At 48.9% G+C, this 20,517-nt stretch overlaps 1 protein-coding gene across 7 annotated transcripts in view; it reads left to right on the top strand.

Annotated features, from left to right (window-relative positions):
• L3MBTL1 (L3MBTL histone methyl-lysine binding protein 1) overlaps nt 1-15,148 on the top strand; it is a 43,636-nt gene extending 28,488 nt beyond the window's left edge. For 4 of the 7 annotated variants that reach the window (XM_032142256.2, XM_032142259.2, XM_032142255.2 and 1 more), the window contains 7 exons: nt 361-460; nt 621-818; nt 932-981; nt 4,683-4,840; nt 5,282-5,344; nt 10,454-10,549; nt 12,348-15,148. In XM_032142256.2, coding sequence (XP_031998147.1) covers nt 361-460; nt 621-818; nt 932-981; nt 4,683-4,840; nt 5,282-5,344; nt 10,454-10,549; nt 12,348-12,446 — 764 coding nt within the window. In that variant the 3' untranslated portion in view covers nt 12,447-15,148. Of the gene's footprint in view, nt 1-360; nt 461-620; nt 819-931; nt 982-4,682; nt 4,841-5,281; nt 5,345-10,453; nt 10,550-12,311 lie in introns of all 7 variants that reach the window. The other 3 variants (XM_032142258.2, XM_032142257.2, XM_032754007.1) reach the window with 3 other exon arrangements.
• The last annotated feature ends 5,369 nt before the right edge of the window (nt 15,149-20,517 follow it).

Below are 20,517 nucleotides of genomic sequence, written 5' to 3'. Positions count from 1 at the left end.
TCTTGGGGATGAAAACAAGAAAAAGAACTGAGAGTAACATGAATCTGCCAGATGTGGCTTCTAAGGTATGGCTACACCCAACCAGCTCTGAGTGGCTCTTCTCCCCCCGAGTTCTCTCAGAGACTGAGGGCATAGCCTGCAGGTTTCAACAAAGTATTAACATATAAGAGCTAAGCCCTCCTTACCCAGAGAGGGGCAGATATCCAGTAATAGAGAATGGTGTCACAGTCAGTGCAGGGCCCTCATCCTTGGGGAGTGGGTTTCTAGTGCTGATCTCCCCAGTGGAAACTGTCTCTTTCCCTGCCCCGCACTCCCCACCCCCAGGACTCCATGAGGACCCCCTCCTTTCTGCTCTTTTAGGACCCAGAGAGCCCAGCTCTGCCTCCCCTGGGGGCAGTCCCCCTCTCAGCTATAGGAGCCCACCCCACACTAAGACCTCCAAATACAGCTTTCACCACCGGTGAGTGAAGGTTCCTGCTGAGAGACCCTCAGCGTTGTTTTGCACTTACTGCATGCGGGTGACTGGGGTCCACCAAAACACACTCCAGGTGGGACCAGGGCTGAGGAGGGCTCAGCGGGGACCAGTGGATTCAACCCAACTGAAGCCTCTTCTTCCCCAGGAAGTGCCCCACTCCTGGTTGCGACGGCTCTGGCCATGTTACAGGCAAGTTCACAGCTCACCATTGCCTCTCAGGCTGCCCACTGGCTGAGAGGAACCAGAGCCGGCTGAAAGCAGAGCTATCTGACTCGGAGACCTCAGCCCGCAAGAAGAACCTCTCAGGCTTCTCCCTAAGGAAGAAGCCTCGCCATCACGGCCGGTATGGAGGCCAGGGAATCAGGGCCCAGGCTTCCTGGGGGTGTGGGGCCTCGTAGCCTCTTGGACTTGCCGGACACTGATTCCCTGCCATGGACCTGGTCCCTCTTTCTCCAGAATTGGACGCCCTCCGAAGTATCGAAAGATTCCACAGGAAGATTTCCAGAGTAAGTCTGGGTTATCTGCTCCTATGTCCTCTGCTGCAGAGTGTTCACAGTGAGTGCTCTGTCATTGGTGGGATGAGACAGATTTCCCAGAGTGGGAGAAGCTAGAAGGAGGGCTGTGCCTCTTTGTTTGAGATACTGAGAGCACAGAGCAGTGGCAAAAGCAGTGGAGGAGCCTTGAGTGACCTTGCGTTCCAGTCTCATGTCCCCCATGGCCTTGCTGTGAGTCTGTGGGGAGGGTACAGAGCCTCTCGGGGCCTTTGGTTCTCACTGTGAAGCAGGATGATGCTCCTGCTCTTCTCTGATTCTAGGCTTCCTGGGAAGGAGGCCATGGCTGTCACTTTCTACCTGTGTGACCTTAAGCAAGTCACTTAACATCTTTGAGCTTCAGTTTCCTCACTTGAGTAATTGGATAAAACCTGCCTTTCCATTGTCAATACCTGAAGTAACAGTGGTTACTACCACTGCTTACTGAGCATCTACTATGGGCCAGGCACTATGCCAGGTGCTTTACACATACTGTGTCTAACTCTCACAAGAGTTCTCTAACATGTATATTGTTCTTCTGCGAGAGGAGGAATGTGAGTCTCAGAGGGTGAAGTCACTTGCCCAAGGTCATTCACCTTGTAAGGGGCAGAGCTGGCATTCCAACTCAGATCTGACCTGACTCCTCCTGCTGCATGCTGCTGGTATAAGAGACATAAAGTACCTAACCCAAATGTCAGTTCACTTCTCACTCCCTTTGCATTAGCGTGCTTGCTGCCGTAACAAAAATACCATAGACTGGGTGGCTTACACAACAGAAATTTATTTTCCACAGTTCTGGAGGCCAGAAGTCCAAGATCAAGGTGTTGGCAGGCTTGATTTCTTCTGAAGCCTCCCTCCTTGGCTTGCAGATGGCTGCCTTCTTGCTGTGTTCTCATATGGTCTTTCTTCTGTGCACAACCATTCCTGGGGTCCCACGATGTGTCCCAGTATCTCTTCTTGTAAGGATACCAATTGAATTGGATTAGGGCCCATCCTAATGACCTCATTTTAACTTAATCACTCTTTAAAGGCCCTTTCTCCAGATGCAGTCCCATTCTGAGGCACTGGGGGTTAGGGCTTCAGCATATGAATTTTGTGGGGACACATTTCAGCCCATAACATACTTCGGGGGAGGGGCATAGTGGCTGAGCCCTCCCCTAGGTGGTGAATTCATCTTACATCTTCAGCCACTAGTACAGGGCCTGATACACAGCAGGGATGCCTCAGTTGAATGGAATGCATGTTGTTTTAAGGCTAAAAGAGACCTTGAGAAATCACCTGGTTTAATGCACCTTTGGCAAGACCCAAGCTGTCCCAGTTCTTCAAGAACAGTCTCTGTAACCTGGGCAGTAAGTAACAGTGATAAAAAAGCATAGCCCTGAAGTCAGACTACCTTTTACAGGCTGAGAGATCTTGGGTGGGTGACACTGCCTCTCTGAGCCTCACCTTCCTCATCTGTAAAATGCTGATAATAATCGTACCCACTGTATGATGTGGTAAGAGGCTTAACTGAGATGTTCCATGTGAGATGCTTAGCACAGCTCCCTGCCAGTATTATTAGTCTGAGTCTCTTGCCTCACTTCCTCTTGCTGTCATCTCATACTGTTTCCTCTTTGTGGAAACAAGCAATTTCTTCAGCCTCAGGCCTGAGTGATGAGGGTCTTGGCCAGCACCTAGACCCTCAGAGTAAGGACTCCTAAGGATCAAACTGCAGTGGGCACCTCTTGTACCCATCTGTGGTACCCATGGTCAGGTCCACTGCAGGACCAAGTTCTGACCACCAGAGGGCACTTGCCTACTGTGTTCATCCCAGAATTAGGCTGTAGAATTCTTGGGAAGCTACATCTTTCCAGAGGCTGAGACTGTGTCACGGAGCTGGCAAAGAAGGATTCACCCAGAGCCTTGAGGCACTTCAAGGATAGAGCAGGGGCCGTTGCCCAGGTCTCACTTCTGCAGGGCACCCCTGCTCTTCTAGCTGGCCCGTCACCCAGAAGAGCCACTGGTCACTCTGGGTTTTGTTCCAGAGGCAACTTCTTACACGCTGGTGGGTAGACCTCCTTAGTGTAGGCTCTGAGGTTTGCTGGTGAACAATTCCATAGGAAGGTCTGCCTGGAGAGGACAGGGCTTGGCTGGGCTTAGTCTTTAGGCCTAGGAGTGTCAGCTACTGAAGGAACTGAGGAGCCATGTTTGAGGAGCCACGTCTGACCTGCAGCTGGGTGGTCTGCAGTTAGATAAGACACTGTAACTGCTGGTAAGTGCTCCTGGTCTGTGCTCTTCCCTGTGCTCTGGGGAAGAAAGATAAGGAGAAAAGCTCCCTACAAACTTGATGTTGTCTCCCAAACCCCACCCCAGGGTATGAAACCCAGATACAGGGTTTCAGAGAGGGAGTACCTGGGTGTACCAGAGGCCAAACCTGTAGCCAGGTAGATGAAGTGCTAGTGGTAGTAGCTGTCATGAGAGATGCTGAGTGTGCCCCAGACGGGCCATGAGAGGAGCTGGCTGAGCAGGGAGATGGGGCTGTCTGGGATATGGGCAGGTAGTAGGGTTTCGCTGATGAACAGAGAGCAGCAGGAAGGCAGTGGCACAGAAGTGTGGTTGGTAGGGCTGAGGATGGAATCCCAGAGGCTTTGTGGGTGAATGGGGGTGGAAGAGCCAGGCTGAAAGGCTGACACTTAGGGAGAGAGGGCAGGACAATCTGTGACCAACAGGGAGGGTCTTTGACAAGAGGGCACTTGGAGGTGCTGCATTGATGAGCATCTGGAATTAGCACCAGGAGAATAAAGAGCCAATGCTCCTGGACCATGGACAGAGGCTGGGAAAACCCCTTGGGAAAGTGACCACATTGCACAAGGCTAGCCAAGGCTGACAGCAGTGAGTGGGGCCAGGTTTGTCAAAGCAGCCAGAGGGGGATGAAGTCCAAGTTGGCACGTGCCGGGCCCCACCAAGGAGGAGGCCAAGGTCAGCAGCATTGGTCATCAGCTCAGTACAGCTGCTTGAGGTAGGAGGTTGGGGCCAGTGATCCCAGAGGCAGACCAGGAAGCAAAGCCACAGGCAACATGGAGCTGGGGAGTGGGTCAGGGATCACCCTCTAGTGCTGGCATAGGCAGTAGTACAGACCGGGCTGGTGGAGGAGGGGGAGGAACTGGAGCTTGAGGCATTGGCAGTGGCCAGAGGGGTGGTCTTCAGCCTAGTCAGGGAGACTGTGATCCTGAAGCAGAATCACTCTGGCTCTGAGAAAGTTGATCGTGGCCCAAAAGGACTCATGAGAAGAAGAGTAAACAGAGTGGACTTCTGACGTCAAGGCTGAGCTTGTTTGGATGTTAAGGACCCTTTTGATGGATGGCATCTAGAAAATTATGTCTTTAGAGATGCTGCAGCAGCTCTAAGAGACTATCCTTGCAGGGCCCAGGGTGGTGCAGCCTCAGAGAGACGGGGTGAGGGTCATTCCAAATAGCTGACCTGAGAGTCTTTGAGAGAGCCACTTTACCAGCAGGAGTGAACACTACATGAGGAGTCAGGAGATATGGCTCACCCTCTTGACTCTACAGGCTGTCAGAAGGGGCCCAGAGTCCTGTCTACTCTGCCAGCCAGTCTCCTGAGTGGTGTGGGTATGCGTGGGCTTCGGGAACAGTTTAGTCCTCCGCGTCGGCCTGCCAGCCTCTGCCTCTGCTTTCCAGCACTCACGCCCGATGTCGTGCACCAGTCCCTCTTCATGTCAGCCCTGTCGGCCCACCCTGACCGCTCACTCTCAGTGTGCTGGGAGCAGCACTGCAAGCTCCTGCCAGGAGTAGCGGGCATCTCAGCCTCGACAGTCGCCAAGTGGACCATCGATGAGGTGAGGAGCGAGGGCCCTTTATCCTTCTCTTCCTCTCCTCCTCCCTCTCACTATACCCTGGTGGAAAGGCCTAGGTCAGATAGAACCCGGTACCACTCCTGGCACTACCTCTTGCTCGTCTGTCCTGTGCACAGTCCCTTCTAGCTGCCCAGTGGGGGGTGACTGAGACCCTTCCTGATAGGCCCATCGTGGCAGAGGGGGCGGGAGCTGTGCTGCTGTTTCAGCCAGAAATCCAGCAGGAGAGGCAGGCTTCATTCCCAGGCCTCAGAAGCAAGGGGCCCAACTTGGCATATCTGCCAGCATAGAAACCCTAGGATCCTTTTAGGCTGGTGAGAAAAAGCAGCATTGGCACAGCTCAGAAGCACCTAGGCCGTGGAGGCCAGCTCTCCCTACATGCCTAAGCTCTGTCCCCTGGTCAACATGTCATCTTTGGTTTCCAAGGTCTTCGGCTTTGTTCAGACCCTGACAGGTTGTGAGGACCAAGCACGCCTCTTCAAAGACGAGGTAAGGTGCAAGTGCAGAGTGGGAGACAGAGCCGGGGTCACTGTCCTTAAGACGGCAGGAAGCAGGTGCCCTCCCCAGCGCCACCTCAGCTAGGGAGGGACCCGTGTTGCCCCACTGGGCAAGAATAGTCAGAGTGACCCATGTGTCTGGGAAGAATCTAGTCTGGACTATGGCCCAGCTTGGGGACCCTGTGTGCTCAGATCATCTTCAGGAAGGAAAAGGCATCCTGGAGACAGGAGTCCATTCACTCCTCTGCTCTCTAGCCACTCATTTGCTTGCCAAACTTAGCTTTGCCAGCGACAGTCAGTAAATTAAAGTGTACTTTTTTCCCCCTTTAATCCAATATAGCTGATAATTAAAGTGTATTTTGAATGACACAGATATTGTGATTTACTGCAAGGATCCTAAGACACACATAAAATCAAGAGCCAAGGAGTAGTGAGTTGTAGATAAAAAAAGAATGTCAGCTTTGGAGACAGTCTGGGTTTAAATCCCAGTTCTGTCAATTTCAGCTGTTTACTGTCTCTGAGCCTGCATCTTCTTGTCTGTAAAATGGTGATAAAGTGGGTATAATGAGGTCTACCTTGCAGAGCCATTGTGAGCATTGGAAATGATGAATGAATCATACCAGAATGTCTAGTATAATTACAGTCATGCATTGCTTAACGATGGGGATACATTCTTAGAAATATGTCACTAGGCAATTCTGTCATTGTGTAAACATTATAGAATGTACTTACACAAACCTAGATGTTATATGTATTTTTATTTATATGTATATTTTCACATGAAAACCAAATCTCCCAGCATTATTACTGAATGTCAGTCATTTCCCCTACTTGATCTGCAATGCCAATATCAAGGGCCATGAATCAGGTTTCTGTATATGTTCCACTATAATCTTATTGAACCATGGTTTTAAATGTGGAATCATTAACAGAAATGTCTTTATGTAGCATATGGCTGTGTATCACTAGTATATAATAGAGCAATATTATGGAGGAATATGTAGATCCAGTCACTTTACCTATACACAGTGACTGCTATGGTGGGAACACAATAAACACCAGTTTTGACTTTTAGTGCATAGTTGCCCTTAAGCAAAGAACTTTGTCAGCCGGACACAATGGCTCATGCCTGTAATCTCAGGACTTTGGGAGGCCAAGGCGGGTGGATCACCTGAGGCCAGGAGTTCAAGACCAGCCTGGCCAACATGGTGAAACCCTGTCTCTACTAAAATTACAAAATTAACTGGGCATGGTGGTGTGCACCTGTAGTCCCAGCTACTTGGGAGGCTGAGGCAGGAGAATCATTTGAACCTTGAAGGCGGAGGTTGCGGTGAGCCGAGATTGCACCACTGCACTCCAGCCTGGGAAACAGAATGAAACTCCGTCTCAAAAAACATAAAAAGAAAGTAGTTGGCTCTTCTTGCCCTGGAAGAATGTCTGTATCCAAGCCCAGCACAGCCAGTTTCCTCCTTTGAGCTGTGTGTAGTGGAGCTCCCAAACTCCTCCCACTTCCAGGTGCTTTCCTTGCCCTCTGTGTTGGTGATCTTCTTCTCTTCATGTACATGTCCAGAGCTGAACTCCCTGTTTTCGATGGCCTCTGGCCAACGTAGAACACACTGGGGTGCTGCTCCCCTAGAAGTGTTTTAATTGAGATAAAATGCCTATAGAGAGATAGGCACACATCTTAAAAGTACAACTTCACAGGTTTTATGACATGGTCTGCCCTTGAACTCAACACTTCATTCAAGATACAGACATTTCCTCTCGTGTTAAGTCATACAAAAAAAATTAACCAAAAAAAAAAGAAAAGAAAAAGATACAGACATTTCCCTCATACCAGAAAGTTCTTTCTCAGCCCCTTTTAGTCAGTCCGCACCCCAAAAGACAACCACTTTTCTAATTTCTAGCACATAGATGAGCTTTGCCTGTTCTTGAACTCATATAAATGGAATCATAGAGCATGTACTCTTCTAGGTCTGTCTCTGCACAGTGTCATGTTTTTGAGGCTTCTCCATGTTGTTATCTGTATCTGTAGTTTGTTTATTGCTGACTGGTGTGCCATTTTATGAGTATACCATAATTTCTTGTTAATGGACATTAGGGTTATTTTCTCTTCCCCTAGATTTGAACCCTATTTTTTTGTTAGCAAAACTTAAGTTTGCCCTAGCTTTATTATAGCCACATCACACCAGTTTGGGGTTCATAAAAGCCCCCAGGTGGTTTTCATGTCAACTACGGTCGAACCAAATTTTCCAGTGAGTACTTGCACCACTGAGATTTTTTTTAATTAACCTAATATAAAACTTTGCATCCACCCTATTAAATGTTATCTGGTTGGTTTCATAGCCTTGTTTTAAATCTTGATTCTGTCATCTATGATGTTAATAAGGCTTTCCAACCTCATACAGCTTGCACATTTGATAACTAAGCCTTCTGTGTCTTTGTCCAAGTCTTAATATGTTTTATGAGAAGGCAGAACCATGTGGCACCCTGTTTCAAACCTTTCTGTAGGTTGACCGTAGGTCATAAGTCAACACTCTTCGAAAGTAGTTGTTCAGCCAGCTGCAGAGCCACCCAAGTTTCATCCTCCAGCTTGTGCTTGGCTTTGCATTCTATTCTTCTTGGGACAAGGGCTGTGTCTCCCAGGAACATCTGCTGTGTCTCTTGGTTCAGCATGGTCTGTGATATAAAAAACTAGTGGCCAAAGGGAGGTGTACTGGTAGACTGCCAGCATTAAATAGAATCTCGGAGTGGAGCAGGACCTTTATGGGGTCTGAGGATCACCATCTCCAGTGTCTAGCCCATGTCATCAGTTTCCCCAGGTAAGACAATGCTCCAGGAGTGGGCTGTCTCTGGCTTAACTGATGATTGGGTATTCAGAGACACCAGTCAAGATGTTCTCCATCTGGGACACAGACCAGCCAGTAGAGGGTTGCTTCATGAGTGAGGAATTAGAGCAAAGTGCATAGATGGTCTTATGGTTGTTCTGTACTGGTGGCCCTAAAAGTAGTCTGTCCAGTCCTCTCTTTGTCATCTTTATTGTAGCCATTGTGTATTTGTCTAATTCATCAGCAAATAATTATTGATGTTTACTTTGTGCCTGGCCTTGTACAAGGTGATGTGATACTGAAGCAGGTAAGAACAGATCCCTGCTCTTAAGGTTCTCTGCATGGTAGGGGAGACAGAACTGTAAGTTGTTGCTCCTGGTGGAGTGTGGTAAGGGCCGTGAAAGACACGTGTGCAGGTGTCCTGGGAGCCCAGAGGAAGGGGAGGACAGAGAGGGGCCGATGGGCTCTACTAACTGTGCAGCCAGATGGATACTGGCAGCTTCCTGCTTCCCAAATGTCCGATTTTCTTGGGCTCCTGGTAGACCACACCTTTCTGCTGTGAAAGCATAGAAGTCCCAGTGGGGTTTTGAAAGTGCTGATTAAATCTTAGCTTGACCTGTGTTAAACATTCCATGTGTGGCTCTCTCAAGATCTATCCAGATCACCTCAATTTTAGGAAATTCCCTGGACCTCTCCACAGCACTGCAGGCTGTTGCTTAGGGTGGATTATTGTATGGCTTATTTTATCCATTTTCCTGTTGATTTCCTCTACCTTCAAGGTCAGAACATGACCCTTCTCCTGATCATATGACTCAAAACTCCTCATACCCACCAGCACACAGACAACATCTTAGATTTTCTGAGGTCATTCCATTGTTCCCTTACCTAGTCTCAGACTGCCAGACCACAGACTCTGGCCTTTGCTTTGAAGAACCTGGAACCTGGGCCTTGGCAGTTACTGTGGGTGAGAAATCTCAGGCGATGCACAAGGAACCATATACCAGTGGGTTCTCTGAATGATAAGAACTGAAATCCTGGCCAGGGCGGTGGTTCACTCCTGTAATCCCAGCAATTTGGGAGGCCAAGGCGAGTGGATTATTTGAGGTCAGGAGTTCGAGCAGCCTGGCCAACATGGTGAAACCCAGTCTCTATGAAAAATAAAAAGAAATTAGCCAGGCATGGTGGTGCATGCCTGTAGTCCAGCTGCTTAGGAGGCTGAGGCATGAGAATCGCTTGAACTTAGGAGGTAGAGGTTGCAGCAAGCTGAGATCGTGCCACTGCACTCCAGCCTGGGCACAGAGCAAAACTCTGTATCAAACAAAAAAAATAAATAAATAAAAATAAATGAACTCCTGTAAGAATCCATACTTAACTCTGCCAGGGGTTCCTTTCCTTCATATCCTGAACTTCGAGATCTCCCTGGATAGGCTTTGTGATTCAATGGGACCATCAAGAAGGAGCCCCAGAGGCCGGGCATGGTGGCTCACATCCATAATCCCAGATGTCAGGAGTTCAAGACCAGCCTGGCCAACATGGTGAAACCCTGTCTATACGAAAAATACAAAATTAGCCGGATGTGGTGGCACATGCCTCTGGTCCTAGCTACTCAGGAGGCTGAGGCAGAAGAGTCGCTTGAACCCGGGAGGCAAAGGTTGCAGTGAGTGGAGATCATGCCACTGTACTCCAGCCTAGGTGACAAAGCGACTCAGTCTCAAAAAAAAAAAAAAAAAAAAAGGTGGGGAGCTCCAGAGCCAGACCGGCATGAGGTGTCTGAATCTGGATGTTTCTGCACAGACACATCTGCTGAGGGTCAGCAAAGAGAGCTCCTCAGGTCCAAGGGAGCTGCCTCCTGGGATGACCACTTGGCATCCCCTTCACAGCTCCCAGTGTCTCGGGCAAGCAGTATCTCCAGTGCTTCCCCATCGAGGAGGTGCTGGAGAGAGAATAGAATGGCAGACTCCTTGAGAAAGGGGGAAATGTGCTTATTCACCAGACCCTGGTCTTAGACCTGGGAAGCCCCTTTTCACTTGAGGGGTCATTTTAGAGCATTAGAAGGGAAGCTTAATGCAGATAATCTCATCGGTGTGTTTGGCTGCTAGACTTTTCATTTTCTTTTGGGGGGAAGGTTTTTAGCCATCAGAAGTGCCAGTTCTCATAGCCTCCTTGGTTAGTGAATTGGGAAAGACCAGTTAACTGTTTTCTCAGAGCTGCTGGGGGGACAGATATATGGGGTTCATTCCCCCACTCTGTCCTGCCTCTGTTTAACCTCTAAGGTTGCCAGCCTCTCTGAGATACAGTCCTGTTGTCGCCACACCTCAGAGATTCTTTCATTCATTCTTTCTGGATTTACAGAGCACCTGACATGTCAGGTAAGCAGCCCCCTGGTGCTCCTGGAAGGCAAATGAAGAAATCTGTAGAATTCAGGGGAGTTTGTGGAACTGTGTGAACTCTAGACAGAGTGGAAGGAGTGGGCAGTTCTGACTGCTCGGAGAAGCTTGCTGACAGTGAGCAGGGCTTCCTGGCAGGGGTGGTAGAGGGAACAGAGCTGCAAGGCAGAACACACCCAGTTATTGGGGAAGGGTCTGTAGCGCAGTCTGTGGAGCTAGGTGTGAGGAGGGCTCACTTGGAACTGTGGGGCAGGGCCAGGCTTGGGCGGCGGCGCCCCCTGAGCTGCATGAGTCATGTCCATAGGATACCCCTACCCAGCTCTCACAGTGGTTAAGAACATAGGTCAGCACTTATAAGCTAGGTATATCTTGGGCAAATTCTGTAGCCTGCCTGCCTTGGTTTCCTCATCTGTATAATCGAGATAATGCTGGTATTTCTTCATAGGGTTATTGTGAGGATTAACTGAGTTAATACACAACAGGTGCTTAGGAGTAGTGCCTGGCACGTAAGAAACAACATAGAAGTGTTTTCATTGCTATGATGCTTGAGGGGTGAGCATAGGAAGGATGGCATCTCCTCAAAAACAGCATCCCCCGGCTCAGTCTCTTGACCCCCACAGCCTGCCTCCCAGCTCTCTTCATTCTATCCTGTCCTCCAATACTGACTTCCCTCCTTGACTCTACCCATATACCTAGCTGCTAGAATTAACAATTACTCATATTTGTCATATTTGCTTCACCTATATTTGGATGAAGTAATTAAGTAAATTTTAGACATCATGACATTTCACCCCTGAGGACATAACTTGCATCTCTAAAAACTGAGGACTTTCTTTACATAACCACAATATTGTTATCCCACTACCAAATTGCAAATAACTCCTTTATATCATCCAATACCGAGTCTGCATTCATATTTCCCCAGTTCTCAGGATACTTTTTGCAGTTTTTGAGCCAGAATCCAAACAAGGCCTACATAATTAGTTTTGGTTTTTATGTCTCTTAAGTTTCTTCTGTTCTAGAAGAGCCCCCCCATCCTTTTTTTTTCCTTTTTTAATGACATTTTTAAAAGTCTTTCAGAATGTGGTTTTTTGGATTTGTCTTGTTGCTTTCTAGTGGTGTCACTTTACTTGTTCCTCTATCTCCTGTATTTCCCATGAACTGAAAGTTAGATCCAAAGGCTGGGTTAGACTTAGGTTAAATTTCTCACTGTCACTGTCTCTGTTTCTCTCTCTTTGTCTCTGTCTCCCCCTGCCCCTCTCTGCTTTTGGCAAGACTAGTTCCTAGGTGATACTATGTATTTCGTACTGCCTCATGTCGGAATGCACACAATGTCTGCTTGTCTTGTTGTTAGCAGCACTAAGGTTGACCAATGAGGTCATGTGGGGACAACAATGGCAGGTTTCTCAAAGCCACTGTCTGTGAGGACTCAAAAGACATTTTGCGGAACAGACCAGTCAGCAGAAAGAGAGAAAGAGAACAAGTGTGTGAACACGGGGAAACCAGTGGCTGTCTTTCTTTCCTTCTCCGTCCCCATTGCTGTCTTCCTTTTTTCCTTTCTCCCTCCCTTCTCCTTTCTCCTGGTCCTTTCTCTCCCCCTCTCTCCTCCTTCCCTTTCTCCCACATATCCTTTACTCCTACTCCCCTCCCCCATTCCCCATGCACACCCCTCCCTTTCCTTCACCCCTGCCCCGTGACCCTTCCCACCTTCTCCACTTTCCACCTCCCTCCCGCAACCCCTCAGATGATTGACGGCGAGGCCTTCCTTTTGCTGACACAGGCGGACATTGTGAAGATCATGAGCGTCAAGCTGGGCCCAGCCTTGAAGATCTATAACGCCATTCTCATGTTCAAAAACGCCGATGACACCTTAAAGTGACTGGCCCAGGGCTGGGCCCTCCTGCGGCACCTGCTTGGCCTCCCTCTCCAGCTGATGCTTTCTTCCTGACCTGAGTTCCTCATACCCCACACGTCCCCATGCTCCACCTATATCTGACCAGGGCTGGTCCTTCTTAGAGGGTGCATGGGAGCTGAGGAGCCCTGGGGAGGGTAGGCACCCAGCCCCAAGTCCTAGAGCTCATTTGCCACCAGGCATGTCAGTGAGGGCGTGACTGGCAGGGGCATTACTCATGGAGTCAGTTGGACTGTGGCAGCACCACAGCCCCAGTGGACTTTTATTTTATTACCAAAGTGTCTTTTCCTTATTAGTTGAGGAGAGACTAGTAGAGCAGCAGTCCTTCAATCTGAGGCCCCTTTCCCTTTTTTGGTATCTCTGTGTACTTTTCTCTCCTTGGCTCCTTTCCTCCTGCCAAGAAGTGACCCTGCCAGAAACATATTTACTCCTGGAGGCATCTCCTCCCTTTCTGTCTGCTGGTTTTGCTGCCCTCATTCTGCTGCTTCGTTTCCTGGGCAGTGCCCCCAGCCAGACCCCACTGGCTCTTCCACCTGAGATATGTGAACCTCGGAAACATGTTTTCATAAGATCCCTTGGAAGTCTCTAGCTGCCTTTCTCTCTTTTGCCCAGAATTGAGAGATTCTGAGCCAAGATGCCTTCCTGAACTTGCCCAGTTCTGGACCAGTTGGCATTTTAGTATCCCACGCCAAGTCCAAGTTCCAGCAGAATGAGCAGGTGGCTAGAGCCTGTTTTATAGATGGCAGAGGTTGAGGTTCCACTGCTGTTTTCCATACACCCTTCATGTGTGGAGTGTGGGAAGGAGTAAGCCTAGCCTGCCAGTAGCCTAGGTTAAGAGATCAGCATAAGGATTTGTTAGACAATCTCGGGTCTTTGGCCAGAGGGGCAGCTCCAGCAGGCATAGTGGTGCCTGAAGTTAGGAATAGTGTCCTCTCTGTAGCCTTGGACCTCAGCCAAGGTATTGCCCATGGGGTGATGGCTCCAGGCCTGCCAGGCCTTCTGCCATGAGAATGTAGCACTCTGTGCAGCACACACCCCCGTGACATCATTCAACCTGTCCCTTAAATGTTTATCACTAGCCCTTGCAGAGTCTTGCAAAGACGACTTGAAGTTGGGAGTTAGGAAGGTGAACTTTTCTATCTGAATTCTCCGGGTCCCTGAAGCCCTCCTTGCCACTCTCCATCTGTCTTGCACTGCCAGCTGGGTCCCTGCTGAGGCTCTGGGACTTCCATTTCTCTGTCCACATAGGAACTCAGCTTCCACTGAGTCACTGCCAAACCTGCCTCCCAGCCCGGGTGGGAAGTGGGAGAGCCACTGGCAGGAGCCAGCCCCACATGGAGGTGAGGAGCCACTGCCAACCTCCCGTGCCCAGGTGCTGATGTGGGCCTGCAGAGTGTGGGGCCGGTGCCTTCCCCCAGACCCCTTCTCTCAATCATGTGATATGTGTGTGTGTGCACGTGTGTGTGTGTGTGTGGCACTCTCAGAAGTGTTTGACAGGGTGCAGATGTGAGGCTCAGTTTTGGGAAAATGCCAAGGGCTATTATCATTAAAATTTGAAGCTTTATTTTTCCCTTAGAAGTGGGAAACCCAGAGCTCTGTTGATTTCCTACCACAACCCAGTGGGGGCCTCTCTCTCCCATGGGCTGGACAGCTTTTTGAGGAAGCCATTCAGCTCCCACAGTTGAGCTCCCACAGGGCTTCAGGTGTCCCTTCCCTTTCAACTGCTTAGAGGCAGCTTTGAGCACAGCCTTTCTGGAAGGAAGCTAGGCAAGCCCTGCCACACAGCGAAGGTTGGGTTTACAAGGGTGACATTGGTACTCCCTTGGCCAAGAGTAAAGAACAAGTCTAAGCCTTGCTTTTATCTTGGTCGTCTGGGTGGTGGCAGAACTCATCAGCTCCTTATCCTCAGTCTGTTACTCTAAAAGATGAGAGATGTTCACTGACTTTGCGCGGTGAGAAGGCAGCAAGTACTCACGGCTGGTGCTGTGGGACCTCACAGCTTCTAAGGAGAGGGGCTGGGAGAGCCTTTGCCATTGGATCTGCCAAGCACCTAATGCTTGCCTGTGATGAAGGCAAGATGGACCAAGGGCCTTGGAGAAAAGGGCTCCCAGGCCTCTGAACTTTGAGGCCTCAGCACTTTCTGCACTACTGTCAAACTCTTTGGAAAGAAGCCAAATCATAAAAAAGTAGAAAGAAATCTGCCTCTTGTCTGCCCTACTGCCCCTTTACCCGCACTCTGTCCCCAAATGATATTATTGCACCTTGACCTGGGAGCGCAGAGCGGGGAGGGAGTTGGCAGAGATTCCTGGTGTCCTCTGCCCTCCTAGCAACAGGTGCCACTTATATTTTGGCCCCTGGCAGCCTCGCCCAGCCCCTGATCAGCCCAGGCCTAGGGCAGTTAGGACCTTTCTGTTTATTTTCTGAAGCAGAGAGAATGATCTCAGAGTTTGCAAATGAAGCCTTTTTTGCACTTTCATTCACATGCACTTTGGTGGGGTTACATTTTTGTACTTGCCTCTTGTGTGTGCACATGTATGTATGTGTTCTTTAAGAGAATCTTCTGGCTTAAGCTAAGGTGACTCTTGAGGGAGAAAAAGTTACAAACAAAATGTGGTGTGATTTGTCAGTGTATCAAAACAACATAAATAAACTTGAACAACTGATGTGCACCCAGAGTCTGTTTCTATTTTCATGATAAAACATCCAGAGAACACAAAATGATTATCAGTAGTGGCATTACTGAAGAGACTAAAGTGTTCTCTTTGTTGTTAGTTAGGGGTCCTTATAGTTTTTAAGGTAAGAAACAAAGGATAAGGATAAATGGGTATCTGTCTGCATTGAAAGTGTAAACAGTGGGAACTCCCAGAGATCAGTGTGTAAAAGGGCCTGATCCTTAACATTTGATAAATGATCAAGGGCAGAAAATTCAATGAAACCTCTAATTTTTAAAATAATAATATCAGGCTGGGCACAGTGGCTCACGCCTGTAATCCCAGCACTTTGGGAGGCCGAGGCGGGCAGATCACAAGGTCAGGAGATCGATACCGTCCTGGCTAATGCAGTGAAACCCCATCTCTACTAAAAATACAAAAATTAGCCGGGCGTGGTGGCGGGCGCCTGTAGTCCCAGCTACTCGGGAGGTTGAGGCAGGAGAATGGCGTGAACCTGGGAGGCGGAGCTTGCAGTGAGCTGAGATCACGCCACTGCACTCCAGCCTGGGTGACAGAGTGAGACTCTGTCTCAAATAAAAAAAAAAAAAAAAGAACCCAGGGCCTGGGAAGCTTTGGGTCAACCCCTGAGAAAGCCTTCCCTGTTCTCCAGGGTGAGCTAATCTCTGGTTCCTGAGCCTCAAATCTCTGAAGGGCAGAGTGGGGCATAGGTTTCAACTCAGCTGTGATTCTCCCAGAATGGTGCCAGGGCAGTGCTAGGTCGGGTAGGCTCTGGGTGGCAGTCTTTGGCTTAACACAAGAAATTGCCAGAGGCTGGCTCAGGGGGAAATGAGCTGCCCAGCCCTGGAAGTTTCCATGAAATGACTGAACATAGAGGCTGGTGGCCCCCGTTAGGGAAGGGGTGGAGGAGAGTGTTGTGTGAGACCAACCTTTCAGTTGCTGATTCACTAGGTTCCAAGCGAAAGGGAAGATGATTCAGCAGAGGGAATCAGGGAAGGCTGTGTAGGAGTCAGCATTTAAGCTGGACCTTGAGAGAGTGCGGCAGTTCCAGTGTTGAAAGGGACTTCAGAAACTGTCCCTCCAGCAGGACACACCATCCATCACCAATTCACATGAGGCTCAGGGAGCTGAAGTCAGTTGCCCATGGTCACATAACAAGTTGTATTTTTTTTTGTTTTTTTGTTTTTTTTTTTTTGAGATGGAATCTCGCTCTGTCGCCCAGGCTGGAGTGCACTGGCGCAATCTTGGCTTACTGCAAGCTCTGCCTTCCAGGTTCACGCCATTCTCCTGCCTCAGCCTCTCCGAGTAGCTGGGACTACAGGCGCCCGCCACCACGCCTGGTTAATTTTTTGTATTTTTAGTAGAGACGGGATTTTACCATGGTCTCGATCTCCTGACCTCGTGATCCGCCCGCCTCGGCCTCCCAAAGTGCTGGGATTACAAGCGTGAGCCACCGCGCCCGGCCACAAGTTGTACTTTTAAAAATTCAGAGAGTCCCCCAGGCAGGGCCCATCCAGGAGCCAGTGGGTGCAGCCAGCTTGGTAATTCAGGTCCAGTGGTTAATTAGTAACTGAAAGGCCCTGAAGCCAGCTTCCAGCAGGCAGGGCTGGGAGGTTGAACTTGAGCCGGTTTGGGAGCCAGGAGCGAGTGGGTGACAGGTCATTCCTGACTGGGAAGGTTGCTCGACAAGTCAGGATTGTGCCTCCAATCAGAAGGACCATGAAGAGAGAGAACAGGGCAGAGCCGTGCATGGGGCTGCTCCCCAGGACCTGAGCTGGAACCTGGAGTTTTCAGGTGAGAGGCTCACCTATGAGCAGGATACCTGCCTGCTGGCCTATTGGTCTCCAGATTGACTAGTTACCTAGCTAACATCTTTCCTAGTACCTGTTTACTTTCTTTCTTTCCTTTCTTCCTTCCCAACTTCTTTCCCTTCTCCCTCCTTCCTTTCCTTCCTTCCCCCCCAACTATCTGCTTTCTCAGCTGCCTAATTTTCTTCCTCCTTAACTAACCAACTTACATCCTCACTTCCTTCCCACTAACTTCATTTTTTCCTTTTCTAGCTTTCTATTGTCTTCCTGAAATTCCAGGCGGTGGGCTCTGCAGTCAGATGGCCTGGGTTCAAATCCGGGTTGTGTCATATTATTAACTGTCTTGATCATGTCACTTCCCTCTCCTTGCCTCAGTTTTCTCCTCCTTAAAACAGGGATGATGATAGTTCCTAACCAGTGGGGTTGTGGGAACAAAATAAGATCAAGTTGGCACTTGAACTGGGCAGGCGTGTAAATGAACAAGTTACAGTGAAGACAGGGACAGCAGCAGGAAAGGGTGCATGGGATCAGCGGGTCATCTGGCTTCCAGGAAAGGCAATGAGAACAGATGAAAAGGTGAGCTGGAAAGACCAGGTTTGTTGGGGAATGTTCCAAGGAGAGAGAACTGTGTGACACTGTCCCACCCCCACACCCCATTTGGCAGGGCCAGGGAGCTGTAAGCAGGTCCGTGTAACAATGGGACAGAGGGAGGCAAGTCTGGGCTGTGGCAAGTTAGGAAAGGGACAGGCTTGAGGACTCATGGAGGGGCTTGAGTGGGAGCTCACGGAGTCTGAAGAGTTAGGAGAATATATTGATGTCCAGCTTCTGGCCAGAAAATTAGAACACCGTGGTGCAAGAGAGAAGAAAGCCTTAGGAACTGAGGGCTGCTTAGGCATGGGGGTCACAGTCAAGGTGATGGGGGAGGGTGTGATGGGCCATGGCCATGCCAGGTTCCCACCAGGAGCTTAGTACTTGAATATTAACAGCAATATCTTGAGAAGCTTTACACAATAGTACAAAGATAAAAGTTAAAATAACCGGCCGGGCGCAGTGGCCCACGCCTGCAATCCTAACACTTTGGGAGGCCGAGGTGGGCGGATTACCTGAGGTCAGGAGTTCGAGACCAGCCTAGCCAACATGGTGGAACCTCGTCTCGACTAAAAATACAAAAATTAGCTGGGCATCGTGACACATGCCTGTAATCCCAGCTATTCGGGAGGCTGAGACAGGAGAATTGCTTGAACCCAGGAGGCGGAGGTTGCAGTGAGCAGAGATTGCGCCACTGCACTCCAGCCTGGGCAACAGAGCGAGACTCCATCTCAAAAAAAAAAAAAAGTTAAAATAACCTAAGAACCCGCTGTTACCTTGGGTCATGGCCCTCCAGTCTTTTTTTGGCAGCTGTACTCACAAATGTGTACGTGCATACATGTCTTTTGTTTTTCTTTTACAAAATTTGTACCCCTACAACACCTACTATTTTGAAACTTGGTTTTCTGCTTGATATTGTATCACATATATATTCCTGTTTTGGTTTATGTAGGTTTTATATAGTTTTTGGTTGTGTGATTTTCTACTTTATATATGTACCAACATTTATCATTTATTGATTCATTAGTCAAATATGTACTGGGCACCTACTATATTCCAGGCCCTTTGTTCAGTGCTGAGGATTCAATAGTTGAACAGGAAGTATTTGCCCTCCTGGAGCTGATGTTCTAGTTGGCGATAGAAAATAAAAACGAATAGATACGTGATAAGGCATCAGTGCTACAAAGTAAAATATAAAGTAGACAAAATGTATGGGGAATGAACAGGACTGGTATCAGAGTGACTAACCATCCTGGTTGGCCCAGGACTATAGCGGTTTTAGCACTGAAACCCGTCAGTCCCAGACAAACCAGGATGACCTGTCACCTGTAATTAGTACAAGCCTCTCCAAGAGGTGACTTTAAGCAGAAACCTCTATGACGTTAGTGGAAAACAGCCATGCAGATGCCTGGGGGAAGAGTGTTGTAGGCAGAGGGAAAACTAAGTGCAAGGGGCTGGAGGCCAGAGAGCGCTTAGTGTGTCTGAGGGACAGCAAGAGAAAGCAGAGAGGCTGAGGGCAGTCAGGAAGGAGGGGAGTGGAAGCCAAGGAGGAGATGGAGACAGCAAGCCAGGTCATATGGATCTCACAACACCCAGCTGAGGCTTTGGATTTTAATTCTAGGTGTGTTGAGAAACCACTGGAATTTTTGAGCAACTAAGGCAGATGATCTGATTTACATTTTAAGACTCACCGTGGCTTTTCATGGAGAAAGATTGTAGTAGGTAAATGGAGAAGCAGGGAGTCAGTGGAGAAGCTATTGCAATAATCCACGCAAGTGATGATGGGGGCTCAAGCAGGGCGGTTGCAGCAATGATGGTGAGCAGTAATGGTTTCTGGATATATTTTGAATGGAATTTCATGATGAAGTGGAGGTGGAGTGAGGGTGCACGCTTTCTGGAATGAACTCAAAAATTGCTGGCTTGAACTTTTGAGTAGGCGGTAGTGCCATTATTGAGGCTGAAGACTGAGGGAGGAGCAGACTGGGGCAGAGTGGAAGGAATATGAGTCAAGACCTTTGTTTTGGACATGTTAACTTCGAGATACCAGCCAGGCTGCAGAGCTAAACTATGTCTCAAAAAAAAAAAAAAAAAAAAAGATTGAGATGCTTTGGCTGGGCATGGTGGCTCACACCTGTAATCCCAGCACTTTGGGAGGCAGGGGCGGGTGGATCACATGAGGTCAGGAGTTCGAGACCAGCCTGGCCAACATGGTGAAACCCAGTCTCTACTAAAAATACAAAAATTAGCCAGGCGCAGTGGTGGGTGCCTGTAATCCCAGCTACTCAGGAGGCTGAGGCAGGAGAATAGCTTGAACCAGAAAGCAGAGGTTGCAGTTAGCCAAGATTGTGCCATTGCACTCCAGCCTGGGCAACAGAGTGAGACTCTTTCTTAAAAAATAAATAAATAAATAAATAAATAAAGATTGAGATGCCTCTAGACCTCTAACTAGTGAATTGTCAAGGAAGCAGTTAAATATTTAAGTCCAGAGTTCAGGAGAGAATCAGGACTAGGCTGGGCACAGTGGCTCATGCCTGTAATCCCAGCACTTTGGGAGGCCGAGACAGGCAGATCACTTGAGGTCAGGAGTTCGAGACCAGCCTGGCCAACATGGTGAAACCCCATCTCTACTTAAAAAAATACAAAAATTAGCCGGCTATGGTGGCAGGTGCCTGTAGTCCCAGGTACTCAGGAGGCTGAGGCGGGAGTATTACTTGAACCTCGGAGGCAGAGGTTGCAATGAGTTGAGATAGCGCCACTGCACTCCAGCCTGGGTGACAGAGTAAGACTCTGTCAAAAAAGAAAAAGGAAGGAAGGAAGGAAGGAAGGAGAAAGAAAAGAAAAAGAATCAGAACTAGAGAGAGAGATTTGGGAACTGACAAGTATAGTTGGTTAAACCATTACAATGGTAGCGATCAACTAAAGAACAAGTACGTGTAGACAGAAGCCCAAAGACTAAGCCCTGGGATAGGCTTA

This window comes from Hylobates moloch, unplaced genomic scaffold, assembly GCF_009828535.3.
Source record: "Hylobates moloch isolate HMO894 unplaced genomic scaffold, HMol_V3 SCAFFOLD_21, whole genome shotgun sequence".
NCBI lineage: Eukaryota > Metazoa > Chordata > Mammalia > Primates > Hylobatidae > Hylobates > Hylobates moloch.
This window is presented reverse-complemented; position numbering and strand designations above follow the sequence as displayed.